Below are 19,773 nucleotides of genomic sequence, written 5' to 3'. Positions count from 1 at the left end.
CCATCCGGCTTCCATGCCTAAGGCAGGACAAGGACTCAGGTTTCCCTGCTTCTAATCCAGCGCCTGAAGCACAACACTAAGCTGTCTCTTTTTGTGTGCGTTTGTGTACGTGCCTTCAAGTCAGTCTTCACTCCTGGCAACTGCCTGGACAAGTCCCTGCAATTTCCTTGGCAAGGTTTTTTGGAAGTGGTTGGCCCTGGCCTTTTCCTTCCTAGGGCTGAGAAAGTGGGACTGCCCCAAAGTCCCCCAGATGGCTTCACGCCTAAGGCAGAACTAGAATTCATGGTCTCCTGGTTTCTAGCCCAATGCCTTTAACCACTGCACCAAATTAGTTCTCTGAACAGTTCTTCTTCTTAGGAAATTCTTCCTGATACCCCACCAACATCTACATTCTTTATATGGGGTCTGCAATCTTAGTTTGATTTCACAGAAAAAGGTGTAGCTCCAGTGACAAAAGACTTGCAATATTTTCCTTCTAAAGTCCACCTGTGCAGACTGCACAAGCATGCCTGTCTTCTGAGAAAGGATGGGAAATTGAGTTAATTATTGAACATTTCAACACTGATTGAAAATGGAACCTCATCAACAGGATAAGTTCAGATTGCCTTGTCAAAACTGACCAATAAGCCAATCAGTTTTTTTTTTTTAAGTCAGTTATTAGCTGTACAAAGGATTACACTACTTTCATCTGTCCTCCACCCTCATTTTTATTGATTTAAAAAAAACAACCCAACTTTAGTGACTTCAGCGTTTCCCAAATGTTCTACCTTTATGCCCATCCAATAATAATAGCCATTTGGGCCTGACGATCTGCAGTTGTTCCATTTCTCCAGAAGATGTCTCCTCCTTCCGCCCCACTTCCAAGTGGGAATTGTAACTTCCCCCTCCCCACCTAAACTCCCCTTTGCACACTCAGCTTTTCCCCTGCTCCACCCCCTCATCTATTTCAAGCTAGCCCAGAAGCCCAGCTGCTCCTGCTCAATCTCCCTGGCTCCCTGCAACCCCGCCAGCCTCTTCCAGTCTTTTCTCACCTTCTAGCCCTGAGACCTTCCAACATGACTTGTCCCATCTTTTTGGATGGAGAAAATTGTAAGCCTTCTTGGAAGGAAGCCAATGCGGGTTTCGACCCAGAAGACACTCGCCTGGAAATCCTGGGGAAGCCGGTGATGGAGCGCTGGGAAGCCCCCTACATGCACGGCCTGGCCACTGTGGCTGCCTCCCAAGGTAGGATCAACTCTGTGACACGTCCTGCAGCCTCCACGTCCAGGCTGTTGCTATCCGCTCCAGTCTTCCAGCCGTAATTCAGAATCTGCCTTAAAGACGTTAAGTCTCTTCCTCTCCCTGTCTCTTTTCCCAGTTCCTCTTTAAAGGCACCTTGTGGCAGTGAGTTCCACAAATGCATTGTCCTCAGGGAACGCACAGAGCCAGGAGAGTTTGCACGTGCCTTTTGCTTCTTGCAGCCCTACAGCATCTTGTAAAGATGCATTGACACCCAAGCTGGTGTTTGGCATTGGTCATGTAGGCTGAGATGGTTTGGTTTTCCAAGAGAACCCTCTTTTTATATATATTTTAATTGATTAGAACTGCTTTGATCCCCTTCAAGAAAATTGGGGTACCCTTTGTTCAATTTTTTCTGTCCTTGTTAAGACAGAATTCCAGTGCCTGCTTACTGGAGAGGAAACATCCCTGACCCGTGTTTGCTTGCAGGTTAAGACATTTCCTAGAAAGAATCAGCCATTTTTCACAGACTCAGGATTACAGATCCAGAGAGCTGAAAATGGAAAATCAGCACCTCGGAGATAACTTTTACTGAAACTTTTTGACAAATTGTCCGTTCGGTTGGTTTGTTTCCCCAGGAGGGGAATTTATTCCAGGGTAAGAATAAAATAGAAGGTCCAGCAAGGGAAAAAATAAATCTGTAAAACTCTTCTTCCTATTTATTTTGGTGAGAGGGTTTGGAGGAAACGGTGCGCTGTTTGTCTGTATGTGTTCCCTTTGCAATCGTAAACTTTTCGACTCGAAAGTAAGCCCCCTAAATTCAGGGGGGCATATTTCCAGATTAGATTACTGCCTTAGTCTACTTTGCTTGATGGGCTTTTATTCTTGGTATGCTTTTTGGTAAAGACAGTGCCTGGGAGAATGATGGTCTCCCTTCCTCTGGATGCTTTCAAGCAGAGGCTAGACGCACATCTCTTTGGCATCAGGGCTGTCTGTGGGGAGTCCAAAACGTCGAGACGGTGGTGGCTGGGACCATGCCATCAGAGGGGCGGGGCTTTGGTCACATGGTCACAGCCACCACCATCTTGACTTTTTTGACACCCCTGCAGATGCCCCAAGCTGGGATGGTTTAATTTGGACTCCTGTACGTAGAATGTGATGGTCTAAAGGGAGCCTTTATCAAATACAGGATTTTTCCCTTCCCTCAAGGGAAAATTGGATATCTGGCTACAGCAGCGTTTCTCAACCTTGGCACCTTAAAATGTGTGGACTTCAACCGCACGCACCCACACATCCACCTTGCAGGTTTTGATGTACACCCCCACAGACATTTCTGCACCTGTGGCTGGAACAATATTGTGTTGAAGAAGGTGAAAGCCTGTTCCCTCTTGATCCAGAGCGAAAGACATGGAAGGAAGTTCCATTCCAATGAAATCTTATCAAAACAATCCTAATCAATACAGATCATCCTCATTTAGCGACCCTAATTGGGACCGGCAGCTAGGTCGTTAAGCGAAGCGGACACTTAGTGAAACCACAACTGTGCTTATGATCTTCCTTCGGCTTTCCTTTGCTTTACAGACCTGCGAAACTTGTAAATGTGAGGATTGGTCGCAAAGTTACTTTTTCATCACCATCGTAAGTGCAAATGGTCACTAAACGAGGCAGTCACTAAATGAGGACTACCTGTAAGAGCAGTTTAACCAATGTCCCAGAGAAGTAGTGGCCCCCTCTTTCTCAAATAGAACCAAGTGGAGGCTGGACAGCCATCTTTCAGGGTTACTTTAATCTGGGGGCTGGACTTGCTGGCCTCAGGATTCTCTTCCAATTCTAGGATACCACATAGTTTGAATGCATAGCTTTGTTCATCCTATTATATGTCTCTCTGGCAGACTGGTGAGCTTAACCATTCACAGGGAGTCCCCGAGTTAAGAACGTCCGACTTACGGACAACTTGTACTTACGAACGGGCTCCCTATTACTAAAAATGGCAGACGAGGTTCTCCTTCCTGGAGCCGCTGAACCGCTGAACCCGTGCAATGTTTTCATGAACTGCTGAAACTAGGCTGTATATTAAAAACACGTGGCTGGGGAATTCTGGGAGTTGAAGACCACACATCTTAAAGTGGCCAGGATTGAGAAACCCTGGTCTAGCTAGACATGGAGCAAGTTGTGTTGTCAGCTAAAATTACAGGTCTGTTTTTCTTTGAGTCTGTGAGATAAAATCATTTGTCTCTTGCTGAGAAGGAAGATTTCCTGGTACTCTTCCTCCCCGATCAAAGCTCCAGGGAGTTGGAGCTCAGGGACGGCTGCATTTTCATCATATGCTCAACCCCATGGTTTACAAACTAGGTCAGCGCTGTTCATACAACACCCCAAGCCACCAAGGAACAAACTGCATTTTCACATAGCATTTGTTCACATGACACCCTTACCCAGGTCACTGAATGAACACAACTTCTGGGTTTGCACAACTGATTGATTTATTCATTGGCCAACTTTCTAGGCCGCCCAACTCCAGGATGACTCTGGACTGCATCACAAGATTGAAAGATACTGATACTTATATCTGTTGTAAAAGAAAGTCGAAATCATTTTTCTTTTGTATTTTTTTTCTTTCTTTTTCTGTACTTTTGACTCTGTTTTCTTTTTCATTCTTTACTTTTTTCTCTTCTCTACTTCCTATCTTCATTATTAGTTCTTGTCAGTTTTTATCCCTTTACCTTAAAAATGTAATAGTTATTTGAAAAAAAACAAAATTGAAAAGCAACAAGATTATATATAAAACTAACAGACAACTTTATATAAAACAATATCCTGAACTATAAGTTAACCCCAAAAGGCTGGATTCAGGCAGCACGCTAAGCCACAAGAAAATGCCACAATTAAATTAACACTAAGCCAGCTTACCATGTTGTCTGAATAGTCATTAAGGTGTGTGAACCCAGCCTATGTCTGGGGCTGTATTCCCACTCTGCTACAACTGAACCATAGTTCATTGAATAAACTACCATTGATTGAGCAAACGACGGCTTGCAAGCTGCCATATTTGCCTTCATGCAAGAGGCAGAAGCAAATCCCAAACAAAGCGTGGCGAGTGAATCCAGCTTACCTGCAGGGAAACCCTACATGTCCAATTAAAAATCGCTAAGAGGAAGTTCCCAAGAGGTCTGTTCAGTTTCAGAGAGAATAATTAATAGCTGTGCCCCACTGATAAACATGCAACCCTGGAGCCCATTTCAGTTGCGTAACCCCGAGGCCAGCGCTGACTATGTGGTAGCTGATGTTGAAGTGAGTGAGGTGTCCCCCCCGCCCCAAATACATTGAGGTGAATTGGGCTGACAGAATGGATGAGAATCGGATGTGTGAAAGCAGAGTGTCAGAGTTTGACGGGGTTCATTTTTCAGCTGGGGGGGAATTGATTTGCAAAGATGGCAAAGGGCACAGAAACACTTAACAGTGGAGGCTTTTCATGCTGTTTACTATGTACAGATCTTTACGGCAGGTGTTTACCACAGGGCCAAACAACACAGTCCTGGTGCCAGGTTTCCCCCCAGGTCTCCCCCCAGCGACTTTTCCCTTCTGTCTCTCCTGCTTCCTCCCCCTTTCTCTCTGTCTCCCTCCCGTTTCAGTGCTTGGCACAAGAGAGAATAGGAAAGAAAGGAATGGACTGGACTGGACTTTGCGTAGTGTGCTCAGCGTCACTTGACTTTTTCCCAGCTCAGCTGGACACCTTCCGCTTCTGTGCTGGGGGAAGAACCTCTCTCAGGGTCTTCTGGCCAGTTCCCCCCCCCCAAACCAGGGCTTCTCTACCAGCAGTCAATTGCATCTGTCCCTTCCAGGGTCTGGGGTGAAGCCACCACCTGCAACCAGCCGGATCCCTCCTCGCCCTCAGGGTCTGGGGTCTTGGGTGGAGCTTGTCCCTCTGTGTAATAAAATGTGGGAAAGACCCTGGGAAACGGGGTGAAGAGATGCTGCTGAGGAAATGGTCAGATAAGAGGCAGCATAGCCCACAGCTGATAGTGGGCGAGGCAAGAGGCTCAAAAGGGACCCTCCCTAGTTTCTCAGGCTGCAAAGGAGACAGAGTGGGGGCAGGGGGGAGGATTGTACTTTCACACTTGCAAGATTCTGTTAATGGGACCTTACACTAAAATAGAATTAGCTCTTCTGGTCGTGTTTCCTGTCTGGTCTACCTGGTAAGGCTGACACAAAGGCAACTGCCCTCTTCACTTTCCTAATCCCCACTCTGCACACGGTTTGCAAGAATAGAACAATATGGAGACATATAGAGTCCCTTTGATTGACCTATATATCTTTTTTGCTTTGTCTTAGCTCGTGCCTCTACTGTAATTTCTTGGACTTGCTACGTCTTACTCCTTTTCTGCACTTTACGTCGCATCGCTTACTCCGATAGAGAATAGCGTGATGGGTAGGGACGTAGATATGTTCTTGTGCTGTTTCTGCTCCTGATCGAATATGTTCCCCCATCACCACCATCAACCCGCATGCATCGATGCGCACACCCATCAGTCATGTTCCTGGCTGGAGCAACACTGAGAAGCTTCTGTTTTCCGTGATCTGCATTGCAGCTGAGATAAGAATAGCTCTGTGGCGAAAGGTCTCTTTGGAAAGGCTTGGGGAGGGGTGGCTTCAGGGGTCTCGCCCTTTTCGGACAGCTGCAGGCTGAGGCCCCAGATAAGGGCAGCTCCACTGAGCAAAGGCAAAGGTCTCTTCCAGCATCCAACACACCAGCTTTCTGCAAAATAGTGACGTGGGCCAAGCATGCATAGTAGCTAGAGAAGGCAACAGTTCCAGAAGGCTTCCAGAAAATTGTGTGTGTGTGTGTGTGTGTGTGTGTGTGTGTGTGTGTGTGAGGGAATGGAGTAACATAGAAAAGAGTATGGCCGATGGGTCAGAATTTTGGACAGGAGTGCTCCTGTTGAGTTCTTGGCAGCTTCTTCTGCAGAAAGCAAGGAAGTAGGAGTTTCCTTTAGCCAGATTTATTGCAGAAGGGTAGGACGTCTCAGCAACTGGATTGCCTTCACGTTAGAATCCAATTTTTCTCCCAGGTTGCTAAGGCGAGACTTTTTCACAGCCGCTGTGTGGACTGGGGAAGAGGCTGATAAGTGAGGAACGTCAAGGGGTCATTGTCCAGCTTGTCCTATGTGGCTCTAGGCCAGTGTTTCTCAACCTTAGCAACTTTAAGATGAGTGGACTTCAACTCTCAGAATTCTGAGAATTCATGCTGGCTGGGGAATTCTGGGAAATGAAGCTCACTCATCTTAAAGTTGTCAAGGTTGAGAAACACTGCTCTAGGCTCTGAAGGTAGGAGAAAGACTACTTGATGTTAGACTCAGCTCCTGGGGGCCTGGTGGACACACCTGTGCACTTTTCTTGGAAACAGTGCAAAAGTGATTTGCACATCCACCCATTTCCTGGATATTTTTTTGATTTCCCACTCTGTATGCAAACCATATTTAACCCTGTTTTGTTTTTGTTTTTAAGTAATCTGCCAAGGCTATCTAGGTGCTGCTAACTAAGCTTAGTAAAGTCTCCTCCAAGCTGAAGTCAACGTCTGGTCACTTCATGGTCATGTCCATGTCCACCTACGTTTTCTTGGCAAAACAGGCAAATAATTTGTCACTTCCTCTTTCGGTTTGTTCCAGTCTAGGCTGCAGTCCTGTGGTTCCTCTCCAAGAATTAACCTGATCTGACATTCCTTAGTTTTTCTGAGATCAGTCAATGGGTCAGTCTTTCAAGGGAAGCTAGGACAGAAAACAGACTTCTCAAAAAAGACAGGAATTCTGCTTTATTGATAGAGGCTCTAGGAACCAAAGCCTGACTGAATTTTCACCTTTCCTTCTTATGCCAAAGAGAGTCAAGGCAGGGCAATCTTGAGTTTCTTTCTAACACGTTCTTCATTTCCTGGATTAAATGAAGTTTTTGTAACCAACTCAGCATAATTTCTCCAAGGCCATCTCTGTGGCTCTCACGCCATTTCAGCTAACCAGATCTTCCTTTCAGGAGGCCGGGTGCTGGAGGTTGGCTTTGGCATGGCCATTGCTGCCAGTAAAATTGAAGAGCTTGACATCGAGGAGCACTGGATCATCGAGTGCAACGAGGGAGTCTTCCAGAGGCTGCAGGAATGGGCGGAAAGGCAGCCTCACAAGGTTGGGGCAAAGGGGCCTGGCGGGTGAGGGCACAAATGCCCAGGAGGGAAGCAATCACATCCCATGTGCTATGACGTCATTGGGCAAATCATGCGGACAACATCATGTGCATCATTTTTAGGGTTCCAGCATGACACACGATGGGGAAGGGGGAGCAGCAGGCCCACGAGCAATGAATGGGGATGGGAAGTGATGTAACCAGTTCCATAAAGTGGTTCGAAACTGGGCAGTGTGAACAGACGGAGGCTGTATTGGTCTGCGGAAGTGACCTTGGGAGACCGGAGGGAGAGCCGCGGACTAGGGAATCGGCGTATAAAAGGTGTCTCAGCTCACAGAAGGAAAAGGGGGGTGGGAAGCGTCTCAGAAGGGACCCTCCCGAGTTTTCTGGATAGTAAAAGGAGAGGAGGGGAGAGATGTACTTTCAGTCTTGCAAGATCTGTTAATGGAACCTTACAGTAAAGGTAGAGCTAGGACTCCTGGTTGTGCTTCTGGTCTGGAGTACCTCGCAGGGTTAACAGAGGGTGACTTCCAGGGCCCCCCAAAATTGGGCAAATAAGAGGGGAACCTCCACCCCATCTTTTAAAAATATTTCAACTGTCTTTGGAAGGAGTTGTGTTTGTGCCTGGGAGGGACCCACCTCTGAGGCTGGATTGCTGAGAGCCATGATGGCAAGGCTGTATTTTCTGTGTTTTTTTTCCTCGCTTACTTGCATTGCAAACATTTTTTTTTCCTTTTTACAAAGTTACTTTGACCTACAAGGTGGGTATGTTTTCCTCCTCTTAGTTAATTTATTAATTAGATCTGTATAACCACCCTTGCTTTGTGCAATGCAAGGCAGCATACCTAATGCTCCCTCCTCCTATTTTGCTCACAACAACAACCCTGTGAGGTGGGTTAGGCGGAGGTAGAAGCATTGGCCCAAAGTCACCCAGTTGGCTTCCACGCCCAAGGGAGGACCAGCACCCAGTCACTGGGACAGAAGAGACCCCTAAAGTTGAAAAAAAGTGAGTTGGCAGCCTCGTGGGGTGGGGGAATTCCGTGTGCCCATCCCTGATTTACGCACATAAGTCCTTTTGCCCTATTAATCTTGATTTTTCAATGGGTTGCAATGCTAGTCTTCAGGTTTCATGTGTGCACACTGCTGAGGTGCCTTGGTACAGTTTCCCCCAACCTGGTACTTCCAGGTATTGTGGCGTCCTTGGGGTTCTCTGAGCTTGGTTCTTTTCTTGCAAACGTTTCATTGCCTGGCTAGGCAACATCTTCCGTGCTAAAATGGGCTGGAGTTTGCTCTCTATTTATGTGCTGTGGCCTGCCTTGCCAGTGCTGGTGAGGGAGGGGTTTTTGTTTTGCTCCTCTGGTACTTCTTTGATTGGCATATGTTGACTGCTTGATTGTGTGCCTGGTGGTGACCTTTGCTTATCTGGGTGCTGATTGCTGGTGATTGATTGGTGGTGATTGATTGCTGGTGAGGCGATCTTCTGGTCTTTTGTCTCTTTTGAATAGTATGTAGATGCTGTTTATCTCTATGTGTCTGTTAATTGCTGCCGGTCTGAATGCCAGGCTTCCAAGAATTCTCTTGCATATTTGGATTTAGCTTGGTCTAAAATGCTGACAGTTTCCCAGTTAAAACTATGGTTGAGTCTGTCCGTGTGTTGGGAGATTAAGGAGTTTTCATCATGTCTTCTGACTGCTGGTTGGTGCTCGTGGATGCGCTCTGCCAGCCTTCTGCCTGTCTGTCCTATGTAGACTCCGTAGCCCAAGAAGAAAAAGCAGGAGTCATCTACAACATACAGTGTAAGGACTGTAACAAACACTACGTAGGACAGACAGGCAGAAGGCTGGCAGAGCGCATCCACGAGCACCAACCAGCAGTCAGAAGACATGATGAAAACTCCTTAATCTCCCAACACACGGACAGACTCAACCATAGTTTTAACTGGGAAACTGTCAGCATTTTAGACCAAGCTAAATCCAAATATGCAAGAGAATTCTTGGAAGCCTGGCATTAACAGTATCTACAGTGGGGCAAAAAAGTATTTAGTCAGCCACCAATTGTGCAAGTTCTCCCACTTAAAAAGATGAGAGAGGCCTGTAATTTTCATCATAGGTATACCTCAACTATGAGAGACAAAATGGGGGGAAAAAATCCAGAAAATCACATTGTCTGATTTTTAAAGAATTTATTTGCAAATCATGGTGGAAAATAAGTATTTGGTCACCTACAAACAAGCAAGATGTCTGGCTCTCACAGTCCTGTAACTACTTCTTTAAGAGGCTCCTCTGTCCTCCACTCGTTACCTGTAGTAATGGCACCTGTTTGACCTTGTTATCAGTATAAAAGACACCTGTCCACAACCTCAAACAGTCACACTCCAAACTCCACTATGGCCAAGACCAAAGAGCTGTTGAAGGACACCAGAAACAAAATTGTAGACCTGCACCAGGCTGGGAAGACTGAATCTGCAATAGGCAAGCAGCTTGGTGTGAAGAAATCAACTCTGGGAGCAATAATTAGAAAATGGAAGACGTATAAGACCACTGATAATCTCCCTTGATCTGGGGCTCCACGCAAGATCTCACCCCGTGGGGTCAAAATGATCACAAGAATGGTGAGCAAAAATCCCAGAACCACACGGGGGGGCCTAGTGAATGACCTGCAGAGAGCTGGGACCAAAGTAGCAAAGGCTACCATCAGTAACACACTACGCCGCCAGGGACTCAAATCCTGCAGTGCCAGACGTGTCCCCCTGCTTAAGCCAGTACATGTCCGGGCCCGTCTGAAGTTTGCTAGAGAGCATTTGGATGATCCAGAAGAGGATTGGGAGAATGTCATATGGTCAGATGAAACCAAAGTAGAATGTTTTGGTCTAAACTCAACTTGTTGTGTTTGGAGGAGAGAGAATGCTGAGTTGCATCCAAAGAACATCATACCTACTGTGAAGCACGGGGGTGGAAACATCAGGCTTTGGGGCTGTTTTTCTGCAAAGGGACCAGGATGACTGATTGGTGTAAAGAAAAGAATGAATGGGGCCATGTATTGTGAGATTTTGAGTGAACACCTCCTTCCATCAGCAAGGGCATTGAAGATGAAACATGGCTGGGTCTTTCAGCATGACAATGATCCCAAACACACCGCCGGGCAACGAAGGAGTGGCTTTGTAAGAAGCATTTCAAGGTCCTGGAGTGGCCTAGCCAGTCTCCAGATCTCAACCCCATGGAAAACCTTTGGAGGGAGTTGAAAGTCCGTGTTGCCCAGCGACAGCCCCAAAACATCACTGCTCTAGAGGAGATCTGCATGGAGGAATGGGCCAAAATACCAGCAACAGTGTGTGAAAACCTTGTGAAGACTTAAAGAAAACGTTTGACCTCTGTCATTGCCAACAAAGGATATATAACAAAGTATTGAGATGAACTTTTGATATTGACCAAATACTTATTTTCCACCACGATTTGCAAATAAATTCCTAAAAAATCAGACAATGTGATTTTCTGGATTTCCCCCCCATTTTGTCTCTCATAGTTGAGGTATACCTATGATGAAAATTACAGGCCTCTCTCATCTTTTTAAGTGGGAGAACTTGCACAATTGGTGGCTGACTAAATACTTTTTTGCCCCACTGTACATATTATTCAAAAGAGACAAAAGACCAGAACATCTCCTCACCAGCAATCATCACCCAGATAAGCAAAGGTCACTGCCAGGCACACAATCAAGCAGCAAACACATGCCAATCAAAGAAGTACCAGAGGAGCAAAACAAAAACCCCTCCCTCACCAGCACCGGCAAGGCAGGCCACAGCACATAAATAGAGAGCAAACCCCATCCCATTTTAGCACTGAAGATGTTACCTAGCCAGGTAATGAAACGTTTGCAAGAAAAGAACCAAGCTCAGAGAACCCCAAGGACTCCACAGTTCAATCCTGAGCTACACATATTCACCTCTATTGGTACTTCCAGGTATGTTGGACTATGATTCCCATCATCCCTGATTGTAGCCCAGCCCATTGGGACCTCGGAGGACAAGAAGTCCAACCCCCTGCTACGTCTGCCTTCCCGCAGTTCCAGACCAATTTCTCCCTGGTAGCCAGATGCTATTGCTGGTTGTCTTTTGAATACTGCTGTTTGAGAGATAAATAACCCAAAAGGCCTCCAAGGGGGGAAAAAGTACGTAAAATGGCATAAATCGCTGGTTCTCAGCCTTCAATATCTTCATTCCCACCAATCAGTCTGTCCAAGAAACTGGGTCCCACCGTGATTGTTCCAAAAAGGACATTGTAAGTTTGCAGGCAGTATATCCTTGTCCTTTTCATTGGTGGTAAGTTTTGCAAATTTAATGAAAGTTGTATTGATGGCCCTGGCTCTCACCTACTCCTGAGCCCTCATGGTTCTCTAGAGCAGGGTTCCTCAACCTTGGCGACTTGAAGAGGTATGGACTTCAACTCCCAGAATTCCCCAGCAGTGTGGGGTTGAAGTCCACACCTCTTCAAGTCGCCAAGGTTGAGGAACCCTGATCTAGAGAACCACTGGCATAAATATTGAGACTTCTTCCAGCTGCTGACCCACATCTGGGCTCAGTTCTTCATTGACTGCATTCATCTCCTTCTGGCCTCCTCAGGTTGTCCCGTTGAAAGGGCTGTGGGAAGACGTCGCACCGACGTTGCCGAATGAACATTTTAATGGTAAGAAACAGGTTTGCCTCCCTTTCTCTGGGTGGTAAGAGGACCCCCTTTCTTCATGCTGGCACTGCCAAGGGAAGGGAAGGGCACCTATCCAGAGGAAAAGTGAAAATTGAGGATCGCGCTGATGCCACCAATGGCCAATTCCTCCCTTGTGTTCTTTGTCACCGTTTAGAAAAGTGTTTTTCAAACTTGGCAACTTTAAGATGTGTGGACTTCAACTCCCAGAATTCCCCAGTCCTTTTTCTCTTAGACCAGCCTAACTCACAGGGAAGAGGTGGGAAGATGGGGTTAGCTTGAGCTAGCAAAATAAATAAATACATGACAGCACATTGCACAGCCAAAGTGGACTGAAGGCGGGAACGGCCCTCCCGTGTCCCCCACAGTTCCTGATTGTTGGGCATGGTGGCTGGGGCTCATGGGACTTAGAGGACAACTTCCAGAAGTCCACTTAAGGAGCACCCCGCTCCTTTAGTGGGAAAATGAGCATTGTGCCATGATGCCCTCCTTTCTTGAGACCCAACCATTGGCTTTTCATACGCAGGGATCCTCTACGACACTTACCCCTTGTCGGCAGATACCTGGCACACCCATCAGTTTGGCTTCATCAAGGTGAGATGCATAGTTGAAAGTGGACTTTTTTGGGGGGGGGGGAATCAATTATCCCAGTTCATCTGGCTGAGAACTCTGGGGATTGTAGTTGCAACACACCTGGAGGATGTCTGGCTGGGGAAAGTTCCCTTAAAGGTAGAAGGAGAGGAACCTAGGAATATTTGGAGTCAAAGTAGGTTTTTCCAGGTGTTTTTGGTCCCTCCTCTGCAGACTGCATGAGGACAGGTAGGCAGACTTGCAGGGAGAGGTCCAGATGATGGCTGTTGGGTCCAAAGATTAAATGGACCCTCCATGCCCAGAGGCAGTCTACCTCTGGGCACCAGTTGCTAATTAGCAACAAGCTAATTAGATGCTTCCCCCAAAGAGTCAGAAGGATGTGACATCTTTCCTTCGGACCCTTCTGGAATTTTGGGGGAAGCATCTAATTAGCTCTTGTTGGAACCAGGCATCTCTCTGGTGGAACTTTTGTTATAATGCTCAGTTAAGTTTTACAGAACAAGAGACTGTAAGCAAGTTGTCCTTTGTCTTGGATTCTTATGATAGAGAATCCAAGAGACTTAAAAAAAACAAAAACTTGAAGATTATAGAGCAGGGCCTAAAGGAGTGTTTCTCAACCTTGGCCACTTCAAGATGTGTGGACTTCAACTCCCAGAATTCCCCAGCCAGCCGTGCTGGCTGGGGAATTCTGGGAGTTGAAGTCCGTGCATCTTAAAGTTGCTAAGTTTGAAGAACATTGGCCTAAAGCAATGTTTTGAACTGTGAAAATTAAGGGTTGGGAAAGTCTGATGTGGGGCCGTTGGCAGAACAGTAATAATGGGGAAGAGACTCATCAGTTTCTTGATTTGCCACTGCCCGCATTCCCCCTCTGAGACCAGCAGAACGGAACAGTAGCGCCTCTCTCAGCCAGCTGTTACCACCGCTGGACCATCGCCCCCTCTTTTATTGGAAGGGACCTCAAATGCGGCATTCCCAACAGGGCAAGGAATACCTAGTTCTTCTGAGGGCTGGGTCTGTGGAGGGTGCCAAGCCGTGGCTTCTTTAACCATGGTTTGATGAATGAGCTCGAGTTGGAAAGGTTCACCTGGCCCGCTAAGTTGTAAATCGAGATTTGCAAACTGCAACGGCTGGGATTGAATAAGGTGGTTAAGCCCCAGGTTGGTGTACGGGTAGTCCTTGCTTAACAACCCTAATTGGGATCGGCAACTCCGCCGCTAAGCGAAGTGGTCGCTAAGTGGGAAATCATGTGACTGTGACTGTGCTTCCCGGCTGGAAAGAGACAAGACTAGTCAGTTTCACACCTTCGGCTTTTGTTTGCCTCCTAACCCGGTGTTTCTTAAACTTGGCAGCTTGAAGATGTGTGGATTTCAACTCCCAGAATTCCTCAGCTAGCTTCTAACTACTCCCCCGCTTTGGAATGCTCCAATGCCCGCTTACTGCCTTGTACACATCGAAAGCAATGCTGGGAGCTGCAGAGCACTACGCAAATAGCTTACTCTCTTGAAATCCCTTCTTCTCCAATCTCTCTGGTCTGCGAGCAGGTGGGGCGGGGGGAAGCAAGGGATTTCTGTAGGCAATCTCTCCTTTGCCTGACCCTTTCCCGCAGCCGGCGCAATCACATTGCTTTCGATGTGTAGAAAAGCAAACACCTTATTCTCTTGGGATCTCTTCCTCTCCAATCTCTCCGCTCTGTGGGGGAGAGGGGCAAAGGGTCAGGCAAAGGAGAGATTGCCTACAGAAATTGCTTACTTTTTTTCTCCCCCCCTCCCCGCAAAGCAGAGAGATTGGATAGAAAGAGATTTCAAGAGAGTACTGTAAGCTGTTCGTGTAGAATGCCTGCAGCTCCCAGCCCTACTGGCACAATCACATTGCTTTCGATGAGTAAAAGAGCAAAAGCTTACTTTATTGCAATCCCTTTTTCTCCATCAGTCTATTCTGCAAGGGGGCGGGGGGGGCGAGAAAAAAATGGGTCAGGCACAGGACAACGCGTACTAACTGTAATGGCGATCACGTGACTGAGGGACACTGCAAAGTTCGTAAAAGGTTGTAAATGGGCTGTAAAGTTATTTTTTCAGCACCATCGTAACTTCAAACGGCCGCTGAATGAATGGTCAATAAGTGAGGACTACCTGTATTGCAATATTGGCTGGACAGTGGACAATGGAGCAGTATGTCCACTTATAAGCGCTTGGATGACATATAGTGAAACCATTTGACATTCTACCTCCCTGATGCCAGATGTTCATCCTCCCACATCACATCTTTGAGTGAGAGTCTAAAAGCCTCTTTGATTACAAAGTTTGGCTCTAAATTCAGATTTGAAAAAATGAATGGGCATTAAATGATAATGAAGAAGAGAGGAGCCAGTAAGTACAGTAAGTAAGTATGTATGCATTTTTTACTTCCCAGTCTACTCTCTATCTCTGGGCATTTCCTGGTGGTCTCCCATCCAAGAATTAACGACGTTTGGTCTTTTTTCAAGCTCCACCAAGGTCAGCCACCTGCTGTGACAAGTTCCTAAGTAACACTAAGCCAAAATATTATTGCCAGCCTTTGGGTCTCCTCCGTTAACTTACATTCAAATGGCAAACTTTGGCTCTGTTCATACAGTATGCCGAACTAGGTTAAGTAAAGAGTTGGCAGGTGCCTTTTCAGAATATGCAAAGCTTGTTTGGCGTTTAACCCGGGTTGGCTACTTGTGGCTATGTAGCGTTGGGTGAACTCAACCGATTGGGCTATTTTCTGGTTCAGAATGGTGGGGAACTAGAGAATGCGTGAATGGGCAGCTAGCCTGAATGTGCTGTATGGACACAGCTAGCATGTTCAGATCCTTGGAAGTGCAATCTGGGTTGGGCGCGGATGGAAGGAAGAGAAAAAACCTGTCGGTCTATCTGCCTGCTGTCACCCGCAGCCATCCTGCAATCCGGACAGATGATGACCTGGGCACCTAGCCAACCTTTGGTGAGCAAAACCCCAAAGCTAAGCAGATTGTATTGGATTAGAATTAGCACTGGATGGGAGACCACTAGGAAATGCCAGAGCAGAGGGGGAAGCAAAAAGCAATGGCAAACCGTGGCCGAAGCGCCCAGCACAAAATATATCCTTGTAGTTTCTAAAGGTGAGCTCAGCTTGAATGAGTTTTTATCTTTTTTGCAGCTCAGAAGGTTTTTCCCCTTCCTAGATAAGGAAATATCAGCAGAGCCCTTTCAGCCCCCCAATGCCGGTCCGGTTTTCCATAGCAGTCGTGTAGCAAAGAGCAAACGGTCAAAACTATTTGCTTGCCCTGGAACATGTGGCCTGTCCTTTGTCCAAGGAAGGAATGTGCCCCACCAGTTGAGTTGGCTGGTCCTGCCCTGCAGGAGAGGGGAGTCCCTGCTCGGCTCTGGCAGAGCATGGCACTGCCCGCGTTTGCCGGTGCTGCCTGGGAGTTTCCCTCCTTCTGCTTTGGGGGAGCCAAGGGAAATGTGTCCCCTTTTGTGTCCCCACCCCCCCAAGAGAGGAGCTAGAATAGCCCTTCTCAACGGGTTCGCAAGAGATGGTGATTGGGAAAAAAAAATAAAATTGGTTTTTGAACATTGCGTGCCACACGAGGCTGGTGTTTGCAGCGGTGGAAATGTTTATGTGCCGTGATTCAGCTGCCAGCCTGTTGCTTTACTGCAGTTGTAAATGTTGTAAAAGGTGGATTGTGTAGGTTAGAAGTGAGTTGCATGGTGACATTTTTGTCGGCTTTGCAGGTTTTATTCCGGGGTTCCCTGAGACCTGAAAATGGTTCCAAGGTCCCTCCAGGATTAAAAGGTTGTGGAATTTCTGGGCCGGATGGTTGCCTTATCCAGAGGCAAGATGTTTGGCACTCTGTCCTCCCATAGATCCCAGGCAGCATGGCCAATGGCAAAGGATCATGGGCACTGTAGTCCATCAGCTCAACAAGGGGCCCAGCTGATTCTCTCCTGCTCGGTGAAGCTGCTTGCCACAATGGCCAAAGTTTTCAGCCCAGAAAAGAGCCCCCTCGTTCAGGGCAGTTCAGTTTGCCATTGTTCGATTGACCAGAAGCCCACCTCCCTGCCATTCCCACCCGCTGGGTTCTGCATCTGCCCTCTGGAGGCACCCATATGCCAACACTGAACTGCTCCCCGGCTGTAGCAATGGACATCATAGAGGTGTCTGCATGGGGGAAGTCAAGTTGGGTATGTGATCCAAGCCCCCCATCTTTTTTACATGCGTTGAAAAAAGTCAAGGGGGCAGTCGCGACAGTATGATTGAAGCTGCACCTGGTTTGGGAGCAGAACTTCTCTTTCCAAGATTGTGGGGCATCCCGCCCTCCCAACGCCACCCGTGCTTTCGTCCCTAGGCTCACGCCTATCGCCTCCTGAAGCCGGGCGGGGTCTTCACCTATTGCAACCTGACATCCTGGGGGGACCTGCTGAAGAGCAAGTATTCGGACATCGAAAGGATGTTTCAGGTAAGAGCAGGAAGAGGCCGCTGGGCAGGAGGCTCCAGCAGGAGACACGGGATGTCACGTCACTCGCATAGTGACACCATGATGGGGGAGCACGTGACATAGGAAACTTGGGAGAATGTGAATCGACAATCTGACTCCCTAAATGCCACCAGGGCTTCCATTCACAGGAGGCCCTTGGTCAACGTCATAATGTAAATGATGTCACAGGCATTATGACATCATTGGACAAATAACCAGAATTGTGTATTCCCATCAGTCAAGGAATGCCATGGCATGGGTGAGGCTATGGTGGTTTATACCAAATACTTGTGCTGGTATAGGCACGTGCTGTGGTTGTCTCTTGGCCGAATAAAACGTTAAACCAGTTTCACCTCTCGTGCACTGAAGGAGATCTTGTCCAAGAACAGCCTTATCGCTAGGGTTTGTGGATCGTGTTAAGCCACAATTTGCTTAACTGCAATTTGTTGGACAAGGTAAAAAAAGCCCTTCACCCAGGCCTTGGCAAGGGAGAGTGTGACCCCTCAGTTCATCACACTTGCCATCTTTTATTTTTTACTGATTTGATTGTAATTTCTTTGAGAATTGGACAACAGACAAACGTAATAAATCATCATCTGGATTCACCAGATGCACAGCCATAATAGTTTCTTTGAGTCACCACATGCTGTTGGAACCCAATCAACTGAGACCTGTTCAGCAAATCATGATTAAGCAGACCATGATGGGTGGGGAGCAGAGCTTATGGTCGCTAACCTCTTTGCCATCCAACTAGATTCAATGCACGGGGAGTAACAATTACATTTACATTTAAATGTGAATTAAATGGAGTCAGAATCATTTTTTCTCTTAATCAGATGGTTTCATGAGGCATCCCCAGTGCAGGGGCCAGAACACAAAAGGTTTTAATGATCAAAATCTGGGTGTTGGCATTCTCACACAAACAACATTTGCACAAAACCACCACCTTTGAGCTAGGTTGGCTTAAGAAAAGTGATTGCCCCAAAGTCCTCCAGGGAGAAGGGGACTAGAACCTGGGTCTTCCCACCTGTACTCCAGCACCTGCATGACCACAACACACTAACTCTGTCTTGCTGTGTGGCTTGCGAGTAATCCTCAAAGCCTGCTGAAGCTGCAGTGGTTCACTTGAAGGACAAGGTGGAAACTCCTGGCCAAGCCTTCTCCACTTTTGTCCCACTCTCCCTTCTGTTTTGGACTGTGTCCCTGAGAACGCCACTGGCTGGAGAAAACTAGATCCTCCCTGGTTTAACAGGTCATGTGAATCCAGCCAGTTGTGGTTTATTTAAATTGTGGCGTAGCATATTGTGTGACCACAGTGTCAATCTCCCTTTGATTTTTTTTCCCCTTAGGAAACACAAATTACGCACCTGGTGGAGGCAGGCTTTGAGGCCAAGAACATCCACACTACCATTATGGACCTTGTTCCTCCAGCTGACTGCCGATACTATGCCTTCCCCAAGATGATCATCCCCGCCATCTTCAAATAGATGTGATCTCTCTCCCCAGGGAGAAGGAACAGAAAAGGGACTGGTGTGTTGGCAGCAGACACCCGCAGTCTCCAAGCAGCCAGAGGAAATGTTGTTCTCTCTTGGCAGATGGGAGAGGCAAAAATTAACATGTCAAAGAACCACTTTGGATTGAGTTCTCCTTTGCTAAGAATTAATTTTAACTAGCGTTTCCAAAACTGTGTGTCTTTCTCTCTTGGCTGCGTCCCTCCAATCAGGCCTAAAAGCAACATCTGGGTTTCCACACGAGCCTCATCTAGAGATGCAGTGGGCTGAGCCCAACCGTTTGCATGCGTATCATGAAAATCAGAATCATGCTTTTCCCTTAAAAATCAGAAAGATTTTGGTCCTTGTGATTCTGAATGTGATGGAAACTGGCTGATAATGAGTCAGGCCTTTGATCCACGTAGATCAGTGTTTTTCAACCTTGGCAACTTGAAGGTGTGTGGACTTCAACTCCCAGAGTTCCCCAACCAGCATGGACTTCAACTCCCAGCAATTCCCCAGCCAATTCTGGGAGTTGAAGTCTACACATCTTCAAGTTGCCAAGGTTGAAAAACACTCATGTAGATCAAGGTTTTGATCAACATTTGCTAGCAAGAGTTCCCAGGATTTTACAGGGTGCTTAACCCTATCTGGAGACCCTTGGGGCTTTCAGCATGCAATGTTAAAAATGGCTGTAGCAAGTAGCATTAATGGATTATGCTTCCTTATGCAGGGTTTGACCACCCAGTGCTCTAGCCCAGCACTGCCTAACCTGATTAGCCCTTGCTGGCAAAGCAGGGAGGAGACAGGAGAAGCCCTTTGCCCTAGGAGGGAGGGGAGGGGAGGGGAGGAGAAGGGAATGGGTGACCCTTTGGAAAAAAGCAGCTGCTGTCCTTAACTCTGAGTTCTCAGAATAAGGAACTGCAGTTCAGTGTTTCTCAGCCTTGGCCACTTTAAGATATGTGGACTTCAACTGGAGCTGAAGTCCACATATCTTAAAGTTGCCAAGGCTGAGAAACACTGAACTGCAGCATAAGTCATGGCTGGGTTTTGACATTACAATAACATAGAACATGGCTTCTTTGCTTTTGGCTTAGTATTATAGAATAGAATAATTATAATAATATAATGT

The 19,773-nt window shown here is 47.0% G+C and overlaps 1 protein-coding gene across 1 annotated transcript; it reads left to right on the top strand.

Annotated features, from left to right (window-relative positions):
• Positions 1 to 774: 774 nt before the first annotated feature.
• On the top strand, positions 775 to 18,795 carry GAMT (guanidinoacetate N-methyltransferase). The gene is made up of 6 exons (XM_088149398.1): positions 775 to 1,224; positions 7,243 to 7,388; positions 12,005 to 12,068; positions 12,610 to 12,677; positions 17,023 to 17,133; positions 18,501 to 18,795. The coding sequence occupies exons 1-6, from the start codon at positions 1,056 to 1,058 to the stop codon at positions 18,636 to 18,638; spliced, it is 696 nt and encodes a 231-aa protein (XP_088005524.1). The 5' UTR covers positions 775 to 1,055; the 3' UTR covers positions 18,639 to 18,795.
• Positions 18,796 to 19,773: the final 978 nt, after the last annotated feature.

Source organism: Python bivittatus, unplaced genomic scaffold (genome assembly GCF_059951505.1).
Source record: "Python bivittatus isolate LINGU-HERP-01145 unplaced genomic scaffold, Pbiv_v1 ctg000580_np1212, whole genome shotgun sequence".
NCBI lineage: Eukaryota > Metazoa > Chordata > Lepidosauria > Squamata > Pythonidae > Python > Python bivittatus.
Note: the sequence above shows the minus strand (reverse complement) of the source record. Positions and strands in the feature narration are given on the sequence as shown.

Excerpts from the sequence above, each read along its gene's own strand:
- GAMT (XM_088149398.1), top strand. The coding sequence starts at position 1,056 with ATGACTTGTCCCATCTTTTTGGATGGAGAAAATTGTAAGCCTTCTTGG. Across the intron at positions 7,389-12,004 it reads CGGAAAGGCAGCCTCACAAG|GTTGTCCCGTTGAAAGGGCT; the intron begins GTTGGGGCAAAG and ends TGGCCTCCTCAG. Across the intron at positions 12,069-12,609 it reads GCCGAATGAACATTTTAATG|GGATCCTCTACGACACTTAC; the intron begins GTAAGAAACAGG and ends TTTCATACGCAG.